This window comes from Sparus aurata, chromosome 18 (assembly GCF_900880675.1).
Source record: "Sparus aurata chromosome 18, fSpaAur1.1, whole genome shotgun sequence".
NCBI classification, from domain to species: Eukaryota; Metazoa; Chordata; class Actinopteri; order Spariformes; family Sparidae; genus Sparus; species Sparus aurata.
In genome coordinates, this window is record NC_044204.1 from 1,100,062 (window position 1) to 1,121,776 (window position 21,715).

Genomic DNA, 21,715 nt, shown 5'->3' on the forward strand with positions numbered 1-21,715 from the left:
TCTTTTTTCACTGTGTGCTGCTGTCTCACCTCAATGATGAGTGGACTTCTTCTGGTTTGGAACACAGTTTCACAGTACGGGCTTATCTCCTCTTCAGGGTCATCTGTTGAAGCTGTTGAACAGAAAATGCTGAGTAAATTAGTACTGTGGCTTGGATGGTAATGAGCCATATAAATCCAACTTGATGAAAACACAATGGGGTGCCAAATTCATGTCAGATATTGAATAAAAAGTGTTACTGTGCACTTAGATCCTGTTTTCATTCACAGTAACATCTGTACTCACCTCTGGCTGATCCTAAAGAGTTGTTACTTAAAGTGCTGCCACTGAAAACAAAAATACACAAACAACAGATCAGCTATCAATAACTGATTTAAAGAAACACTCCGGGAACTCACTGTGACACTAAAGTAGTTGTGTGAAATCTGTGGCAGAGGTCGAGATGTCCTGACTTTACTGGTTGAACTCCAGAAACACTGCCCCTACTGGATTATATATCCCATCAAGCCTGAGAACATTTTAGGATCCTGATGAACTCCTCAAACTGGACAGTTGTTCTTCATACAACAAGTGTGGATGCATTTTTGGCCATTTAAACCTCTGATCCAGCAGAAACCAGTGCCTGTTTCAGAAAGTTCAGAAACTATCCAACACAGCCCTAAAAAGCATTTAATCTGAAACATACTGACGTCAGAAAATTAATTTCGCACCTGCGTGAAAGGAGACCTCTCTCCATACCAGCAGGTGGCGGTAGTCTGTATTCATCATCCAAAAAGAGAAACCAGGAGACTGCAGATATAGGAACTGATGTTTTTCACTCTACTCTCACTGATAAATAGAAACTACACTACTACAGTGACAGACTCAAGAGGCTTTCACTGTCGGCCTGGAGGCTAATAATGGATGTTTTTCTGAGTACAACTAAAGAAACCTTCTTGTGTGGACTATGATCTAGAAACAAGTCTACCAAAGCAACCTACCTGTTTCTCTCGGGCTTCCTGTCAGGAGTTTGTCTGGGCGGAGCCGAAGGGGCTGAGTGCTGGCTGCAATAACTCTTCCCTCCACTGGGGACAGTATAACCCGGTAAAGTGCCCCAGTAGATCTCATTAGAGACCATCTCCATCCCTCCAGCTTTCAGTGAACCGGATGGTGAGGATCCAGAGAGCCTGTAGTCAAGACTCGCAGGAAAGGAAGTGAAAGGAAGGGTCTGGTTCTGTTCTGTCTGCACAGATGAAGAAGAAGAGGGTGGGGACCCCTGGAACGTGGCGGGGGAAACCCCACGGTTCAGCCTCGGGGGCACAGGAGGTAGCGACCCCCCAGCATCTGACAGAGACAAGCTTCGACTTGGCCTCCTCCTCTCCGCCTTGCTCAGTCTGCGGCTAGGCGTGGTCAATTTGTCGTTGAGATTAGAGGTCAGCCTGTCGTCAGGTGTGGGCTTGTCCCCTGAGGACAAACCCTCAAACAGACTAAAACAGATGGACTCCGGGGAGAGCCTCCTGGGTGGGGGAGGGTCAGGGGTTGGACAGAAGTGGACGGGGGTGGTTCTGCGCCGGTTGAAGACAGTTCTGGGTTTAGGAATCGGCTTCACCAGTGATATGCTGCTGTCAGAGTTGGTCAGCATGGTGGCAAGGTTCGGAGCAGAGCTGTTCCTGAACGCCTCAAAGTTAACAGGTCCCAACAGCGACGCAGTGCCGTGACCACACTCTGATAAAGAAATGTCCATCACAGACTGACAGCGGTCATGCAGGAGATCAGTTTTCTGATTGTCTCTCTGAGCCTCTGTACTCTGAATGTGACCAACCAATCGTAGGATTCTCTTCCTGTGTCCTGTGGCAGTTATACCAAGACTGACCAGCGCATCATGATCTAGGTGTGTGAAGTCTCTAGCCAATAGGAGCCCACCTCTACGGAAGGCGTCCTGGTACCTGCAGTGGAAACAGGCATTTAAGAGTAAAAAATGACAATGATTAAGATGTTACCACCTGAATGTCGACTGACAGATATGAACACAACTTAAACTTAGCACAATAAATTAATTACAGACTCATTACTCATTACTAGGGACGTAACGGTTACCGGTGTAACGGTAAACCATGGCAAAATTCCAGACGGTGAAGGTTACCATTTAGGTTTAAATTACCATGGTAACCGCTGTGGTCGATGACCATGGTGTAGAAAACTTGCAAGATACTTTCTCCAAGTCTCACTATGCCGGTGCAGCGTGCAGCGTGTGCTTGTTATGTAATGAAGTAGTCATGGCGGTGGGAGGACGTGATAGTAGCGGCCCTCAAGGCATATTTCCGCCTTTAAAGAGAGCCAAATCGAGTAGGGGGGGGGGGCGTGGCTGGATGGCAATGGAGTAAGGTGCATTTAGCGTGGGCTCCCGCCAAGCCTGTTTTAATTTAGTTTCTTTACTGAACATTTCACCATACTGATCTGTAGTATTTAACTTTAAATTGAAGTCAATTAAACAGGGTTCGTACGGATGCTTGAAATCCGTGAAAGTGCTTGAATTTCAATGTTGTGTTTTCAAGGTCTGAAAAGTGCTTTGATTTTAGTTTAGGTGCTTGAAAGTGCTTGACATTATAACTCTGTTTCTTTCACAAAATTGAGATCAGATTTGATAGTTTGCTTATAACAAGGAGAAATAAAATCAGTAAGAGAGCCGTATGTGGAGATGTTTTCTCCTGGGCTCCGCTGAGCCTCTCTGCTCCTCTCTGCGACCTGCCAGTCTGTGTGTGACCCCGCCCCGCCCCCTTTGAAGAGAGACGGCAGGAGATGACAAAATGCCGGGAGGCTGCTGTGTTAACGAGCGTTGGCTTGAATAACTACAAACTATGGTTAAAATAAGGACCGAATCAAAGAGTGGCCTCATGCAAAGTCTGCAAAAACGATTTGCAGATTTGTGCAATGGGAGAGACCTCCAGTCACATGAAATGTAAGTTAACTTAAGACTTTGAGGGCCAACGCTGCACGTTAACACTTTGTTTATGTTAACCGCTAACGTTTGCTAAATTAGCGTTTTTACAGACTAAATTATGTAAAATGTAGGGTTGTCAAAGTTAACATGTTAACTATAGACTGCAGAAAAAACGTACGCGTTAATGCATGTAATTAATATATTAATATGGAAACCATAATACGCTAAAGAATAATTAACGCACCATTAATCACGTTACGTGACCTCGTTCCGTTAGCGCTTGATTGTCTGTATGCAGTCTATGGCCTGTGTGTCGTCACACATGCAGCCTGGTAGCAATAGAGAAGGATGGCTGAGGAGAAGGAGTGGAAGTGTGAAAAGGGAATGTTCACTTTTCTCCACTTTTCATTACTTACTTCTATTAAAGTAAAATTAGATGGAAGCCAAGACTTCTTACAGATAGGTGACACATTTTGACAGTGTTGGGCAAGTTACTCCAAACATGTATTGCATTATTAATTAGGGCCCGAGCAGGTCATCGACCTGTGAGGTCCCTATTGTAATTGGAAAAATTATTCTTCATTATTATTATTATTCCTCTGCACTTTAACTGCAGTTTTGGAAGCCTGAACATACCCAAAAACTCACCAAATTTGGAATATACGTCACATCTGGCGAAAAATTTGATAATTTAATGTCGTTGGGCGATGTCGTGACCTGCGGGCTCTGTGTCGTTGGGCGATGTCGTGACCTGCGGGCTCTGTAGCGCCCCCTAATGTTCAGCCCCGCCTCCCACAAGTGTGTAGAAGAACGAAAATCAATACGCAGGTTCCTCATGACCAGACGCACAAAAAATCCTCTTGGAGCGATACCGTCACTCCAACAGGAAGTCAGCCATTTAGATGTGTGGCGGCGTTTTTGTCCAATTCATGCCTACTTTGAAAACTATCTTGTCCTAGAGCTTAAACACCACAGTCTTCACATTAACTCAGTTATTTTCTTCATGCCTTGGAAAACAAAAGTTATTAAAATCTTTCAGCTGCGACATACTTTAGTGGGCGGGGCGGTGGAAACCATTTTTTCCCCTTGCGGTCAAACATCAAGGCTTTATAACTTTAACATACAATTTCCTATCCACACCAAACTTCTCATAAGTGTAGAGGCTGTCTCCCCAAATAAATCTCAGCATCAATACTAAGTCGGCCATTTTGATTTTGGCCGCCATTTTGAAATATTGCCAATCTTCGTAATTAAATTATCTCCTCCTACAGATGTAACGCCACCGACTTCAAAGTGACTCAGTAGCATCCTCTGACCTTGAAGATGAAAAGTTATTAAAATCTTTATCCTACGTCATACCTGCTGGCCACAGTGGAGCGGTCAATTCAAATCCTTCGCCGTAAAGCATCGTGTCCTCATAACTTCTTCATACAATGTCTTATCTCGGCCAAATCTCTCAGGAATGCAGAAGGAGTCGCCCTGATGAGATCTGTGTAGTCATGGGGCGTGGCTGTGACGCAGGGGCTCTGTAGCGCCACCTATTGTGATGCCCCGCCTCCTACTTGTAACATAGAAGGACGAAAATTTGTACGCATATTCCTCATGACCGGACGCACAAAAAACCCATTTGGACCCCTAGTGTCAGTCCAACAGGAAGGCAGCCATTTAGATGTGTGGTGGCGTTTTTGTCCAAATCATGCCTACTTTGAAAATTATCTTGTCCTAGAGCTTAAACACCACAGTCTTCAAATTAACTCAGTAATTTTCTTCATGCCTCGAAGAGAAAAAGTTATGGAAATCATTCAGATGCGCCAAGGTTATGTTGGCGGTTCGGTGGAAACCATTTTGTCCTCACGCCGTCAAGCATCGAGGCTTTATAACTTCAACATACAATTTCCTATCCACACCAAACTGCTCGTAACTGTAGAGGCTGTCTCCCCGAACAAATCTCAGCATCAATACTTAGTCTGCCATTTTGCTTTTGGCCGCCATGTTGAATTATGCCAATCTTTGTACTTAAATTATCTCCTCCTACAGATGTAACACCACAGACTTCAAAGTCACTCAGTAGCATCTTCTGACCTTGAAGATGAAAAGTTATTAATATCTTTATCCTACGTCATACCTGCTGGCAGTTACGGAGCCCGCCATAACAATCCTTCGTCATGAAGCATCAAGTCCTGATAACTCCTTCATACTATTTCCTAGCTCGGCCAAATCTAGAGGGAATCTAGAGGGAGACGCCCTGAATAGATCTGTGTATCAATGCTGTGTCATATCCATAGCGCCACCCACTGGAAACATGAAGTAAGGGTTTTCTCTGTCAAATTGGGCGTCCTACATGCATGTACATGAATGAAATTTGGCACGCATGTGTGTTATGATGTGTGTTATGACAAGACACACAAATGACTCATTTACACCCACACTGTCAGTCCAACAGGAAGTGGTCAATTTTGCTTAGAAGCACATGAATTGATGGTGTAGGTGATGCAAGTCGCCACTAGATGGCACTGTTGTCTTTCAAGGCACATGTATCCTATCTGAATTACCTCTGAATAATTCCATTCAATTCCAGTAAGTCAGCCGCATATTCATCAGATTTTATTGAAACTTCAAAAGTTGGCAGCACGCACTTCTTGGCAGACAAAGCAGAACTTGGATCAAAAGCTTGACACTGATAGACAGCCATAAATACATGTTTGAAAGAAGGCAAGTGAAGCATTATTCTACACTCATTTATGTGCAGTGATGACAATAGTAGTCAGATGTACATGGCATTTGCAGGTAGTTTTGTCTAAATTGCACGTTACAACATGGCATAATTGCAAGGTAATGTTTAGAGCCACATAATGGATAAGTCAGTGGTAGTAAGCCACAGCACACAATTTTCAAATAAGCCAATTTGCTAAGAATGCCATGTGCGTGTTGTGTCTGCCCTGTCAATGTGGCACACAACAAGATGTGTGTAGCTGAGATTCTGCCCAACTCTTCCGCGATGAACGAAGTGGCTTCCCCTGCGATATGAAACAACTGAGTGAGTTCTTTGGTTAAACACAGCTACTGCAGGACGCTCGTCAAACCTGATCACTTGACCGCTGTCCCTTTCCAAAAGGAAGAATCACATCTGGCTGCACTCCACCACCTATCTAAATCTGTGGCATTCCACTTCCATCCTCCCCTATGCTGCGCTGCCTTCCTGCCTTCACGGTGACAACAGAAGGCAGTGTCTTATCTGCGCTGGTTGTCGAGTGGTTGGAGTGCATGCCACATACGCAGTGGACCCGGGTTCGAATTTAGGGCGGAGGAAGTTTACTGCAAGCCACAACCCCCCCCCCCTCTCTATCCCACTTCCAATCTATTCCCTGCAAAAACACAGGTGTCCATGCCTGAATTCCAGACAAAGGCAAAGAGAAGGCCGTAACACTTCACACAACATAACAGTGCAGAATCGATTGTCAAAACGTACCCGATTACTAAATGTTTTAGAAATCATTCGCCTGCAGTCCATTTGGATGTCTGTGGATTGCAGGAAGTTGTTCTGACTTCACCTGAAAGCGCTTAATACTGGCAGGGGCAACCCACCGCGTTACAAACACACGTTGGGAGAAGAGGCTGATATTCACGCCCTGCGTGCACCGTCCCAAACACAGGCAGTTGCCGCCTCCGTAAACAACGACCAAGCAACGGGGCTTCAGCTGCGGCGCGTTTGGACGGCAGAAACTGGTAATTCACCCCAAATGTTCGATGTTAATACTCAAATTCAGTTTGGGCAGACCTTTCAAAAACAGTTAGTTTCATGTGTGTGTGTGTGTGTGTGTGTGTGTTTGGGATGGGGGTGGGGATGGGGGGTAGCCTACATTGAAAGGCCCTTTAGTGAATGTTTATTGTGTTTAACAGAAGTTTTTGTATGTTTTTATTTGGATACAGACTGACATGAAGCAGATTGACGTTATGTTGCTGTTCTGGTGGCTATTTATATTAGTGTCAATAGGCTAGTAGCACTAACCTGTTGAGGCAATGATAGCTTACCTTGTCATTGCTAGCCTGGATGGGGATCTTGCTCACAATTTTTCTAAAATATGGAGAATCCACTGTTGAAAGTGGCAGCATATCTTCGACGACATACTCTGCCACAGTCTCCTCAGTTCTTGAGGTTCAAGCATTGAAGAACGGGAGAAAGTTTTTGCTTCTTAGTTTTTTCTCCGCTCTCATCCTCAGTTTGCTTTCGTTTGGTTACTAGCATAATGTTAGTGTGGCATCGCTCTAGATGTTTCGTTAAATTACTTTAAAATTGCTATTTCGCGAGGTAGAGAGATCTTTTGGTTTCGCACACAAAGTGCATTTAACTATAATGTTCTTCACATCCTTGTCTCTAATGAACTTAAAACTATGAGCGTATGTCCATCTCGCGAACGTAGAGTCCAACTTGTCTGCTGCTGCAGTCATCATCTCCTCAATCAATAGTTCTCTAGCACTAACAGGAAGTAAACATTTGCGCAGATTTTTTCTCCCCTGCTAATCTCGCGGTGTTGACAAATTTGTGTAAAAACAACACACCACTTAATTTTGGGTTTAAAATGCATTGTAGCATGCGTTACTGAGATTTGTACCGAGGAAAATATTACCTTTTTTTTTTGTAATGCCTTACATTACTGCGTTACAGAAAAAAGTAATGCATTACAGTAATTGCATTACTTTTGTAACGTGTTACTCCCAACACTGCATTTTGAAACATAAAAATGTATGTTAAAAAAGGAAATTACAGGGTGCTCTCAGGTCTCTCGGTGCAAGTGTGCCTGAAGAACGCCAAGTGGCTTCCCTCTTTTTTGGATAAAACTTTGTGTTCACCTTTAATTTCTAAACTTTTTGCTGTTATGAAACATTATTTTAGATGTTTTCAGCATAATACAATGTACATAATTGTGATAAAAAGTGAAAAAAATAAGTATGAGTATATATATTCCTGTAGATATGTATTTTACCCCAGCGATAAGGAGCTGGAAAAATTTGAAAATGACCCTTAAAAGTGCTTGAAAAGCGCTTGAATTTGACCTCTAAAAATGTGTACGAACCCTGATTAAAAGTGCACAGATGGCATGAATTTACATAATTATAAATTTACCGGAGCCTCTTACACCAGGCCCATTGCCTCCTCGGACCGAAGTGGCTTCGAATGCCCAGGTGGATCGTCACCATCACCCCTGACCAAATCCGCTCAATCTGTCATTCTATTTCTTGAGACTTATGGTGTAGCTGATGTGTGGCGGTTTCGTAATCCCACATCAAGGGCCTATTCTTCCTTCTCCCCAGTCCATAAAACATATTCGCGCATCGATTATTTCTTTCTCGACAAGAGAATTTTACATTCTATTGTGGAATGCGATTACGAAGCCATAGTTATTTCGGATCATGAGCCTCTGAGTATGAAAATACGTATTCCTGACACACAGCCCATCTATCGCCCATGGCAACTTAATGCTCTACTTCTCTCAGAGGAAGAGTTTGTAAATTTTATATAATCCGAAATAAAATTCTTTCTTGAAATTAATCAAATCAAACAAATGTCGTTCTCTACTATCTGGGAGTCATTAAAGGCATACTCATGGGGTCAAATTATTTCATACAATGAACGCCTTAAACAGTTAACAAACCAAATCCTAGAATTGGACAGGCTATACAGCTATTCCCCTTCAGCAGATCTAATTAAAAGCTGTATGACATTACAAACAGATTTTGATAACCTGTCTACTCGACAGGCTGAATATTTTATTTCAAAAGCAAGACATGGCCACTATGAGCATGGGGAAAAGGCTGGGCGAGTGCTTGCACATCAGCTGTGCCAAAAATCTGCTAATCAAACAATCCCAGCAATACATGACGATCAGGGTATAAAATGTACTGATAACAAAGAAATCAATTCCTGTTTTAGTAAGTTCTATCAGTTACTGTACACCTCTGACTTAACCAGCGATCCATCCGAAGTTGAGGATTTCTTTAAGGCCCTGAAACCATCTGTAAATTCTGAGTTAGTTACTGAATTGGACAGGATCCCTCTCCAATTCAGTAATGGGGGTAATCTCAGCAATCAGAGACATGCACAGTGGCAAATCCCCAGGGCCAGATGGCTTTCCAACATAATTTTTCAAAAGATTTGAGAATCAGCTCTCCCCTTTATTACTATCAGTGTTTAAAGAATCCCCCCTCTCAAGATCTTTACCTCCTTCTATGCATGAAGCAGTTATTTCGTTATTGCTTAAAAAGGATAAAAACCCTCTTAATTGCAGCTCATATCGCCCTATGTCTCTCCTGAACACAGATGCAAAAACCCTTGCAAAAATATTAGCTTGCCGCCTTGAGGAAGCGGTTCCGACCATTATTTTCCCTGATCAGACGGGCTTTATAAAGGACCGTTATTCCTTCTTTAACATGAGGCGCCTATTTAATATTCTGTATGGCCCATCTCCACCTAATCATGGTAACAATGAGTTGATACTTTCGCTTGACGCTGAAAAAGCATTTGACCGTGTGGAATGGGAATATCTCTTTAGGACCCTGGAAGCATTTAAATTAAAAATTATATATACCCTTCCAATGGCTGCAGTACACACTAATAATAATATATCCAAATATTTTAAGTTGCAACGAGGTACAAGACAGGGGTGCCCTCGTTCTCCACTCCTACTTGCAATTGCAATCGAACCACTTGCGATAGCTTTAAGACAGAGCTCCACGATCAAGGGGATTCAGCGGGCAGGCTCGGGCATAAAGTATCGCTATATGCAGATGACATGTTGCTGTTTTAGTGCAGCAGATTAGTTAAAAAATCATTCACTTTGCAATACAAGCATGAAATTTGGCACAGATACTCTCTAAGGGCCACTATTTTGGAAAAAGGCGTTGGCCACTCAAAAATTCAATATGGCGACCATTGTTAAAGATGGCCGCCATTGCTATTCAATGCTTATTATATCAATTATTCAAACATTGATCCAAGCATAAAATTTGATACAAATACTCTCTAAAGGACATGTTAATGGAAAAAGGTGCTTGTCCCGCAAAAATTCAAGATGGCTGCCATTTTTAAAGATGATATAATTCCGTTCCTGTCGAATATTAATATTAATTTTTTCAATTGTTCAAATGGTGATGCAAGCATAAAATTAGGCAGAAACACTTCAGGGAATATGTTGCTTGCTTATGCTTATTATATCAATTATTCAAACAGTGATCCAAGCATGAAATTTGATACAAATTTATTTCACTAAAGGACATGTTAATGGAAAAAGATGCTTGTCCCTCAAAAATTCAGGATGGTGACCATTTTCAAGATGGCCACCATTTCTGTCAAATAGTCATAATGTCTGCTTTGTCTGCCTCCTCTCCTTTGACCTGTCCAGCTTAGTTAAACTTGCCAGGGATATAAAATCCCCGCCGGCATAGCTCTCAGGTTCATTGGTGTACACAGGCCTCTCCACCACGGCAAGGTGCAGTCCACAGAGAGGAAGGGCCACTGTTAGAAAAAGGAAGTGGCCAGTAAAAATTCAGGATGGAAACCATTTTTCAAGATGGCTGCCATTCCTGTCCTATGTTCATCACCACTGTTTCCAAATAGTGATACAGAAAATATGCCACAAATACTCTGTTAAGGCCACTTTTTGGAAAAATTGGATGGCCAATAAAAAATTCAAGATGGAGACCTTTACCAAGATGGCTGTCATTTTGGTAGTATGTACACTGATGCACACATGCATGTTAGCAAAAATACTCTGACGGCCACACTTTTAGAAAAAGGCAATCGCAAAAATTCAAGATTAATTTTTCAAGGTGGGTGTTGCTTTAATAGTGTACTCTGTTGGGATTGAGTTAAAAGGAAGGATTGAAAAAAAAAACATAAGTTCTATTCACATTTTTACCAGCTCAAAGGCCTTGTGGTTAGAGTGTCCAACCTGAGATTGAGAGGTTGTGCCCTGCCGAGTCATAATAAAGACTGTTAAAAATGGTAGCCAATGCCTCCCTGCTTAGCAGTCAGCAAGTGTTGTATTGGGGGCAACATATCCAGGAAGGTGTACATATACATCACAGTCCAGAATCTGGAAATTGGCTCTCGGCCCACCGCAAGGCTACTTACTTTTTTATTCACATTTGCAATTGCAAGTGAAACCCAATCTAAAACATTTGCATCTTCCACGGCACTCTGATTTGCAGCCACACGTGGCTAGTTGTTCATAACTTTGTGCAATTGGTGCATTTGCTGTCCAGAAGACCCCCCATTGTTTCCCAAGCATTTTCCATCCTCAGTCAGCAGGACTCTCTGCTTCTGGCTGACACTGGGTTGCTGGACCCCATATGCAGCCTGCGTGATATGCAGCATGTTTAGTGTGTTGAAGCAGAGCTGCCCTTGTTGGAGGAATGGCTTCATATGGCCTCTGCTTTCGGGCAAACATGTCAAGTCTAGCCTCATCTACACTAACAGCTGTGCTTGATCGATCATACAGCAGGACCACAAACTTCTCAAGGATCTCCAGGTCACTATCAATCACAACAGGAGGGTATTGACTTAGTTTGCTGAAGATGAGAGAGGCCTCAGGGAAAATGTCCCAGGTTTGCCAGGCACCTCAATCATAGACATAGTACACATTCAGGTATGGGATACAACTAGGTTTGGGTCACCTACACCTAGCCTGATCATTTATCCAGTATCATTTAAGTCCCGTGTGATCTGTACACCTTCCAGGTAAGCATACATGAACAAGTCATGTATTGCCACGCTAACCCTTGGCTCGGCTCTCACGCGCTGGCACAACTTGTCAATTCAGGTGTGGCTATCTAACTACATCTATTACTAGCTAATTGATGAGGGGCTGTTAGACAGCATTTGGGACACTAAACTTAGCTATACTATTACTGCTAGTCAAGAACTACAGTGTAAGTAAAACTAGATCAGCTGACACTGAATCCCATGCTGAGTTCCACAGCAGTGAAGTCTCCAGTGTGCCCTGGTTGTGTAATGACATTCATTCTATTGAACAAAACCTTCCTTAACACACTAAATTGAGCTCTGACAGAAATGGTGGCCATCTTGAAAATGGTCTCCATCTTGAATTTTTGAGTGGCACACACTTTTTTCCATGAGAATGTTCCTTGAAGAATATTTGTACCAAATTTGATGATAGCATCACCATTTGAAAAGTTGATGTAAGGATTCAATAGAAATGGTGGCCATCTTGAAAAATGGTTGCCATCTTGAATTTTTGAGGGACAAGCACCGTTTTCCAAAAAAACATTCTTAAGAGAGTATTTTCACAAAATGTTATGCCTACATCACTGTTTGAACGATTGACATCATGAGCATTTGACAGAAATAGCGGCCATCTTGAAAAAATGGCCGCCATATTGAATTTTTGGGTGGCCAACGCCTTTTTCCCAAAAAGTGACCCTTAGAGAGTATCTGTGCCAAATTTCATGCTTGTATACCAATTTGAACGATTCTCTTGAAATATGCCATTAATCTGCTCCACTATTTATCTTGGATCCTCTCTCAAGTATTCCAGAATTACTGATCTTACTTGCGAAATTTGTAAGTATATCTGGCTATAAAGTCAACCTCCAGAAAAGTGAGCTGATGCCTATCACCTCTGCTGATGGGACAGACATTGGGCCAACTCCTTTAAAATTAGCCCTAAACTACTTAGGTATATGGGTGACACGTAATTACAAGGATCTCTACAAGGCTAATTATCAACCTCTGCTATCAAGTGTCAAACAAGATTTAGATCGCTGGGATGCCCTACCTTTTTTGACTAGGGGGAGGGATAAATTCAATCAAAATGAGTGTGCTCCCCAAATTTCTCTACCTATTTCAAAGTCTTCCAATTTGTTTAACAAAATCTTTTTTCTTCAATTTGGACAGTCAGATATCAGCCTTCATATGAAATAAGAAGCAACCAGGGATAGGTAAAAACATTTTACAGCTGCCCCGTACAATTGGAGGCATGTGTCTCCCAAACTTCAGGTATTACTACTGGGCTGCTAATATTAGAACGCTGATGTATTGGATGAGGAGTGATGCTGATAGCCTTAGCTGGTTGGTATTAGAGAAGGCCTCAATTGAACATACCTCGCCTGCAGCTTTGCTGTGCTCTAAACTACCTTTCAAAACAAGCCCACTGTTATCCATACATTGAAGATCTGGAACCAGTTTAGACGATCTCTCAACATAACTGGGCTGTCGCTGGCTGCTCCAGTGAAGAAAAACCACATTTTTATTCCCTCAGTAATTGATGATGCCTTTGACTCATGGTCACAAATTAGAATAAAGTCACTTTACGACCTCTACATAGAAAATAAGTTTGCCTCCTTTGAACAGTTATCGCAAAAATTTGATATTCATAGGTCAAATTTCAGGTATCTTCAAGTCAGATTTTTTGTTATGTCTAACTCTGACTGTTTTCCCTCATGTCCTCCCATGTCACTTCTTGACTCGATTTTTAAATGCTTTACAGTCACCAAACAAATTATCAGTAGAATTTATACATTGCTCAATTCACATCAAGTGACCAATCTGGAGGCTCTTAAACGTAAATGGGAAACAGACTTAGAGGAACCTATTTCAGAGCCTGTTTGGCAAAAAATTATTCAGAGGATTTACTCCTCCTCTGTATGCCTAAGACATGCTGTAATACAGTTCAAAATTGCTGTATAGATTTTGGCGATCTATTTTTGAGGCCTTCTCTAAAATATGTGGGAAAACGGTACACCCATCCCCTTTAATTTCACTGTTTGGAGTGGCCCCAGTGGATGTCTCTCTCAGTAAGTGCAATATAAAAAGGATTGCATTCTGTTCTCTGCTGGCAAGAAGGCTTATTCTTTCTAAATGGAAAGATTCTCAGCCTCCAGCATATGGACATTGGATTAGAGGTCATGTGTCATATCCTCCAAAATCAGGTATACCATTCGAGAATCTGTTGGGAAATTTTATTCTACCTGGCAACCATTTATATCCTTCATTGAAAGTGTGGCTGCTGCCAACTTTACTGAATAACTAATGTAATTATGTACAGTAAATATATGACCCTGTGAAATTGCTAATAGAATTGACGGAATATTTGTAAATGCATAATTTTTTTCTTTTCTTCATTTCTTTTTAAATATCTGGCTATATGTATATGTATTCCAACATTGGTCTGGTATTTTTGGGATGGGGTGGGAAGGGTTCATGTTATGTTTGTTCAGATTGTGTCTGTTCATGTAGTTTTGTATTGTTTGTATTTTATGCATAATTGGAAAATTGGAAAATAAAAAGACTTGGATCAAAAAGAGAACCAAATCTGAAGTCTGGGCATATTCCAGTTATTGTAAGAATGCTCAGGGACAGCTGGTCGAGAATGGCAGCCCTATCTGCAGGAGCTGCAAGAAAAAAGTTGTTCTGAGGGGCAGCAACACAGCCAATTTACATACTCATTTGCACGACCATCACCCTCAACTGTTCAGCGAATGCAAGGTAAACTAACCTTAAGCTTGGATGCATGATGCATTATATGTCGAGTTTTCTCTGTCTAATTTGCTGGTGTCACTAATGTAAACTGAACAGATAGTGGTATAACTGAACAAAGTTGATCCGTGATTTGGCACGTTATCTGAACCGCTTATTAATTGTAGATTTCACTTTCTAAAGTCGACCTCATAATTCCCCAAATATTGATGCAGAGCTGCAGTGAGGAGGATTTGAAACAAACACATACTGGGTGGACTGATTTAGTAAATGCAAAAGTAAACTGACTAAGATGACTGATGAATTCCGTTCACCAGAGCAGCATCTACCTGTGGCTCAGCAGCCATTTGACCAATCAGATTGACCAAGTCCATTGACAACAGACGAGCAAGCAGAATAAGCAGCCAATATAGATACAGGTAATATCAAAAATATATAATACTTGTGGATTATTTGTAGAATAGACTATATGTAAAGAATAATAAAAAATGGTGAATATAACAAGTGTCTAGATAGCGATAACAGCCAAAATAGAGTATTCATAATTAATTTAACAATAATCCTTTTTGTTTTGATCTAAAAAATTATCCAGCCTGTTTCTCACAAAAGTGATATCTAAATGTGTCTGGGCAGCTGGCTAATATGGCGAAAGTACAGCAGCTATTGTTCTACTTTATGTTGATGTAGCTACTGTAATGAAAAGCACGGGCGCTGGTGTATTGATTAACTGATATTTTATTCCAAAGGTCGTCAAAAAATAAAGGCAACCACCACATTTAACAGCCTGGAGGGCGGAAGTAGATAAACCCGGGAGAAAGAGTGCCCGCCCCGCAAAGAAGCGGGTGTAATCTGATTGGTCAACAGTAGCCGGCCTTCTATTGGTTGACAGTGTTGATACACAAGAAAAATCCGTGAGCAGAGGAGAGATCCGAGAGCAGAACTTGACCTGTGAGCAGGTGAGTGTTCTGAGCGTGTGCACTTTAGATCTGAGCGCGCAGAGGGCACATTTGAATGCGAGCGAACTTTTTGTGAGCAAGAAGGAGAAATGTGAACACGGGCATGTGATTTTTGAGTTCAAGCTGACATTTTGAAAGAGAGCAGAAGAAATTTAAATGCAAGAACAAAATGTGAGCATGAGGAGAAAAAATCTGAGCACGCGAAAGAGCTGTGTCACTGAAAAGGAATGAAATCATGCTCTCAAACTGAAAATCTATGCTCTTGATTAATGACATGATTTAACTTCCATAATTTTGCACTGTTTTATTAAGGTTTTGGATTTGGACTATTTTAATATATGATAAATCTTTTTAAATATAAATCTTGGTGAAAGTATTTCAATTTATCAGTGTATCAGTGTTTTTTCAACATTTTGAATACATTTTACAGTGTTTCCCCTGGAATTTTTTTCAGGCCCGGTGGTACCCACCGAAAAAAACCCTAAACAGACGAGACACGAAATACAGCAATAACAAACATTTACATTAAAAATCATTGTAGGCCTATATTGCTGAATGATATCACTTAAATGAAATCATTAGGCTTAATCTAACCTTTAATCAAAATTGCATGGGCCTGAAAGGCTGCAGCGTGGTGGTCTGAACCCATATGAGCTTCAAGCACATTTTTTCTGTACATTGCAGAAGGGATCTCAATGAAAACCCTCTGGGATCTCTTTTGACGGGCTGCTTATGCTGACGGCATAAGCGACAAAACATCCCTACACATAATTGAGATTCTATCAGTTATAAAAAAAAATTTAACAAACATAAGTTTTTTATTCATTTTATTATAACAGCCAATGCCTGGGAAAACTAGCCTATCATCTGAAAAAAAGAGAGAGAGAGAAGCTCCTCAATCAGAACAAAAATATAAGCTAAACAACAAATTGTAAACTTACCATGGGGAGTGTGGTACAACAAGGGCTGTAGTTATGGTTATTAAGCCATTCGGTATCCCAGCCAGATGTTCTGTGTTTAGCTGTATTTTTTTTTGCTGGGTCAACGTTACCAGTCGGTCCGGGCCCGCGGTCACCCATCGGACAAGGGTCCCGCAGTCGGTCCGGGCCGCGGTCACCCGCCGGACAGGGGTCGGCAGTCGGACCGGTGTCAGCCCCCCTCTCCACTGCAATCTGCCCCCCTTTCTTCCGTCTCACCTGCACCTGTGATTTTTTCTGGAGTTGCCTCATACTCTCCCTTCATCTATTTTCCTTGGCTCCAGAGTCTGGCAGAAGAATTTCTTTATATTAAGTTGTCTGTCACCCGCGATATTTTTTCTTTTCTTCGGCAGCGCCATAGTTGGTTAGCTAACAAACCTTAAACATCCCAGAATACAGGGCTGGACTGGGACAAAAAATCGGCCCTGGCATTTTTGGCTTAGACCGGCCCCTCATAATTAGCGGAGCACAACCGGAAAAAAAACCCATAACTTTTTGCCTTTAGGCTTATTAGAAATCTACAGTTTATTATTACTTTAGAAGTCTATCAAATAACCATTGTGGAAAGCAAATAAGTACATTTACTTTAAATTCTATTTCAAGCATAATGTATCATCGGCATCCTAGATCTCAGAAGTTTAGTATCTATTGTTAACTCTACCACTTTTGTCTGCTCTGTGTAGTTCAATTGATTATTTTATCATTTTTATTGAAATCATCTCTAATATGTATTTTCTGAAATTCCCTGATATAGCAGCTCAATTCTAATTCTTCAGGTTAAAAGGTGCTCCCTTTAAAATGCTATAAAATTGTTATATCAGGCTAAAAAAGGGCTGCTTTATGAACTCATGCAAAGCAACTTGTCTTAAAAGCATTTGACAGATCTACTCTTGTTCTATGTGGGCAAACCTTTTGCTAATAATACTTTTATTTTTTTTTACACTTACTTTAGTAATGCTTAAATTGCAACGCTTTTACTAATCATTTAGCAGTTTAAAATCTGTTTTTTAAAACATGTTTACAGAGGGTTGCTACACATTCAAATTACTATGCAGCCTTTCAACACACCTTTAACCTAAATATCTAAAATGCTATGATGGAGCCTAAAATAGAAACTTAATGCTCATCTGACACTTCTCAGAATTGACCGTTTGCTGTTTTATCAGAATAAGGTGCAGTGGCTGCCAGATTCTGAGAAGTATGCAACACCAATTAATATCGATTCTAATCAATCGCCATTGCTCATCATTATCATGTAATTAGAGTTCTCAACGGGCCTGAAAATTACAGTCCGAACCCGAAACACCGCTACACACCCACATGAATTGTCTGCCCCCCTGTTAACTCGGCCAGAGCCCGCGGGTCCGGTGTTGTGCCAGAAAACGACTGACCCCAACGGGAACGCCCATCGGGGGTGTTACTGGTCTCTTCACAGCAAATGACTGCTCCCGACGGGAACGCCCACTCCTGAGTTACAGGGGCAGTCATTTTTCGGCAAGGCCTCGCCAAAAAGTGACTGCCCCCTGTAACTCAGGAGTGCAAAGGGTGACACTGACCAAATTCAGTGTACACACACCTGTTACCCTCTATTATCACTCCAGAAAATTATGTGAATATTGCCCTTTGCACTCCTGAGTTACAGGGGCAGTCACTTTTTGGCAAGGCTTTGCCAAAAAGTGACTGCCCCCTGTAACCTTGTCAGGCAGCCTCATGCTTCCTTATCTTACAACAGCAGCAGCAGCATAAACAACAACGACAATAAAAGTATACCACCAAAACTCATCTCATGATTGTTAATTTAAAGACAAGTTGTAGCGTATGACAGAATGACAGCCTACTTCTCAATACAACATATCCTCGCAGTTATGCTGTGGACTGCAGTAACACCCCCGATGGGCGTTCCCATTGGGGTCAGTCATTTTTTTGGTAAGCAGTCGTTTTCTGGCACAACACCGGTCGGGTTTGTCGTTGAGAGCTCTTCATGTAATAGAACTAACGTTCCCTCCATCACCTCACAGTCCCTGTATTAACGTTACTACCTCCTTACCGGCTGTAATACACTGTCCCTGTCAGTCAGCATCATCTCTGGCTGCTCCTCTCCTGCCCGCTGCTGCTGTCTTCACCTTCAACCTGCTGTTACTGGATCATTGCTGTCTCAGAGGACGTGGAGGCTACAGCAGCCCCTCCAGCGAACATGTCTGTGATTTTAGTAGGCTACATTTTGCAGCATCTACAGTGAGATTCTTCTCTTAGCACGCAACTTCTCCGCACCCAGTTTCTTTCTCTTTGGTTGCTCCATGTTGTCAGTCCTCGCGCTCAACACTTTGAAACTAGCAGAAGTTAAAGGAGACAGCGCAGGGAGGGGGTGGGGCCGCCTTCGTACTATATCCTGATTGGCTCAGTTCACTGTCTATATTGAAAACGGACCAATGGGCCGCCCCCTCTAAATTGTGCACTTAAAAAAAAAAAAGGAGGGCTGAGTGAGATTGGATTAGCCCAATGTCCTTCAAGAAAAGCAACCAATGGGCCATCGCGGTCGATAAAAATGATTTATAATAAAACTTTTGGATTAAATTATGAAAGCCCGGCCCATAAATGTGCGTCGGCCCACCGGGCATTGCCCGGTATGCCAGATGGCCAGTCCATGCCTGCCAGAATATATGCCCGCGCTCTCAGCAGCGGTACTTGCATCGTTACTAGGCAACGAAGCAGGTTGACTCGCGTTGCGCTGCACAGAGGCGCTCCTAATGTAAATGATTATTGATTTATGAATGAATTGATAGGTGGCTTATTTTTGGCATAGGCTATTGATTTTTTTTTTTGGCCTGGCGGCAGGTCTCCTTGGCCTGGCGGCCCGCCAGGCCTGTACAATGGTAGGGGAAACACTATTTTAAAAATACAGCGGTATACCAATAACCATGATAATTTTGGTCACTATTACCGTGGTGTGAAATTTTTATACCGTTACATCCCTACTCATTACTGCTCTGGATGGATTCTTCTTCCTCTGAATCTGTCAGTATTAATTTGACCCTGTAGAAATCAGAGCTGACGCTTCCGTTTACAGTGTGAATTTACTGTCCTGTTTTTATGTGCTGGTCGGCCTCCAGGGGGCACTGTGGAGCAAAGGTTGTGGAGGTATGTATGCAGTAAGTAATGCACTCTGCTGTAGCACTTGCAGTCAGCTCTCGGCTAAGGTTAAATGTGTATGCTATGCTAAGTGTTGGCAGGATTTTGACTCTGACCTCTCCAGATGGATCGCTTCCAGCAGCGTCTCAACCGGCGTGCTTCCATCCAGCGAGGCCATGACAACCAACATGGAGTCTGGATGTGATGTGGTCTCCTCCACATTCAGGAAACACAATTGCCATCACTGACCTACAGCAGGGACAGACAACCACTGCCCATCTAGAGGAGACAACAGATGGGAGAAGAGTTCAACCAACAACTGATCCAAACAACATGGTTTTCTGTGTCTGTCTGCTCCAGCTACTTCAGTTGTTTAGCAGAATGCTGGAACTCTTTACTCTGAAGCTCCAGAAATGTTCCGTGGATCATGACGCTTCACTGACTTTATATCATCAGGAGGAGGAGAGGATGACTGAAGTTAATGTTTTGGTTGAACTGTCCCTTTAAAGGTGAAACCAGGTTCCAGGTGTACCAGCGGCAGAGGAGCCTTGTGTCTGCTTTACTGCACTGTGATGGCATCACCATGACCTTTTACCCCCCACAGGTCACAACCCCTCTCTCAGCCAACTAAAACCACAGAAGCAGAACAAAACATGATGTCATCGGGTGGACACAGCAGCAGTATTGTCTCTGAGCGTCTGCAGCAGCATGACCTTTGACCTCTGGACAGAAGGAGGGGGGGCTGCTGATAGACAGAGAGGCTCGGATTGGAAACACCAGCGGCCATTTAATGAAGGAGGAGCCGACCACAACACACACACACACAGGCACACACAATGTCATGTGAGCGGCATGAGAATTATTTTAGAAACTGAACAAACAGGGCACAGAGACATACACAGAGATGGAGGCAGAGACAGATAAGGAGGCAGAGACAGAGAAGGAGACAGAGACAGAGGCAGAGGCAGAGTGTCCTCTAAGCGTCATGGTTTACTGATCATCAGCAGATTATTGGGATCAGTTTGAGCTTCACTCGAAGACTCTTTGTTTTGTCTCTTTAAGAACGTGTTGACGGGACAGCTGGTCTCTGAAGGAGACGTCAGGCCGCATTCACAGGGATGTTTCATTGGGCTCATTATTGCATCAGCATCAGCCTATAAGAATAACAGGAAGATCCATCGATCCTCTCAGTCTGAGGGGACGAACTGTGTCTCAGTGTCTGTCTCAGGGTTTTGAATGTTGCATTGTTCAAACTTCCACCAGCTGTTCAGAGAATTTATATTCTGAATGATATAATAACAAATGAAACCAGATTTCTGTTTGATTGTTCCTACAAACAAAGAACAAAACTCACTACATTAACACTGTGATCAGAGTCCATAGTGAGCGGACAGCACACACACACACACACATACACACACACACACACACACACACACACACACACACACACACACACACACACAAACACACAGAAGTCAACGTGAGGTAAAACATAACACATTCCAACCCTTTTCAGGAAACACAGAGATATACAATCACTGCTGTGCACGTGTGTGTGTGCGTGTGTGTGTGTGTGTGTGTGTGTGTGTGTGTGTGAGTGACCTTTAAAATCTGAACTTTCTTTGTTTCCTGTATTTGGCAGCAGTCACTCTCATCTTTGGTGATCTGATGTAAAAAGGCAAGTTATTTTCATTTTAGATAAATGAATAAACTTGTTTATTTATTTCCTGACTGACTGACTGATAGATTGTCCTGCAGCGTAAAGCTCCAGATGGACGAGAAGATGCTGGACAACATTGAGGTCTACAGGTGTGAAATACAAGTGAACTGGATGAACCATGAAGTTCTGATCACATTAACAAATTTACCATTAGAGAATTATCGGGTTGCATAATCACACACAACAGCAGGACATCACTAATATCATGAGTGTTGATCACAGGTAAAAGTATATTTTGTTTGTCGTAGTAAGAAGGAAACACTGAACACACACACACACACACACACACACACACACACACACACACACACACACAAAGAGTGATTCAAAGACAGAAAAGAGTAAAAGACGACACCAAACTGACACTGCATGTAACCACATGGTAAAAATAATTGCTGGACACACACACGCGCGCATATGCACACACACAAATACACACACACAAAAAGGTCAGCGGTGTCCAGCGTGAAGACAAAGGAGGAGGAAGTGAGTCAGTGCAGCTTCCTCCTGTCGACC

At 42.3% G+C, this 21,715-nt stretch overlaps 1 protein-coding gene across 4 annotated transcripts in view; it reads right to left on the reverse strand.

Moving 5' to 3' along the window:
- Window positions 1–21,715, reverse strand: part of arap3 (ArfGAP with RhoGAP domain, ankyrin repeat and PH domain 3) — a 163,307-nt gene that overhangs the window by 119,310 nt on the left and 22,282 nt on the right. For 3 of the 4 annotated variants that reach the window (XM_030395551.1, XM_030395550.1, XM_030395549.1), the window contains exons 2-5: window positions 19,593–19,755; window positions 981–1,925; window positions 286–326; window positions 30–112 (exon numbers count right to left, since the gene is read on the reverse strand). In XM_030395551.1, the coding sequence (XP_030251411.1) occupies window positions 30–112; window positions 286–326; window positions 981–1,925; window positions 19,593–19,666 (1,143 nt within the window). In that variant the 5' untranslated portion in view covers window positions 19,667–19,755. The remainder of the gene's footprint in view (window positions 1–29; window positions 113–285; window positions 327–980; window positions 1,926–19,592; window positions 19,756–21,715) is intronic. The other variant, XM_030395552.1, reaches the window with a different exon arrangement.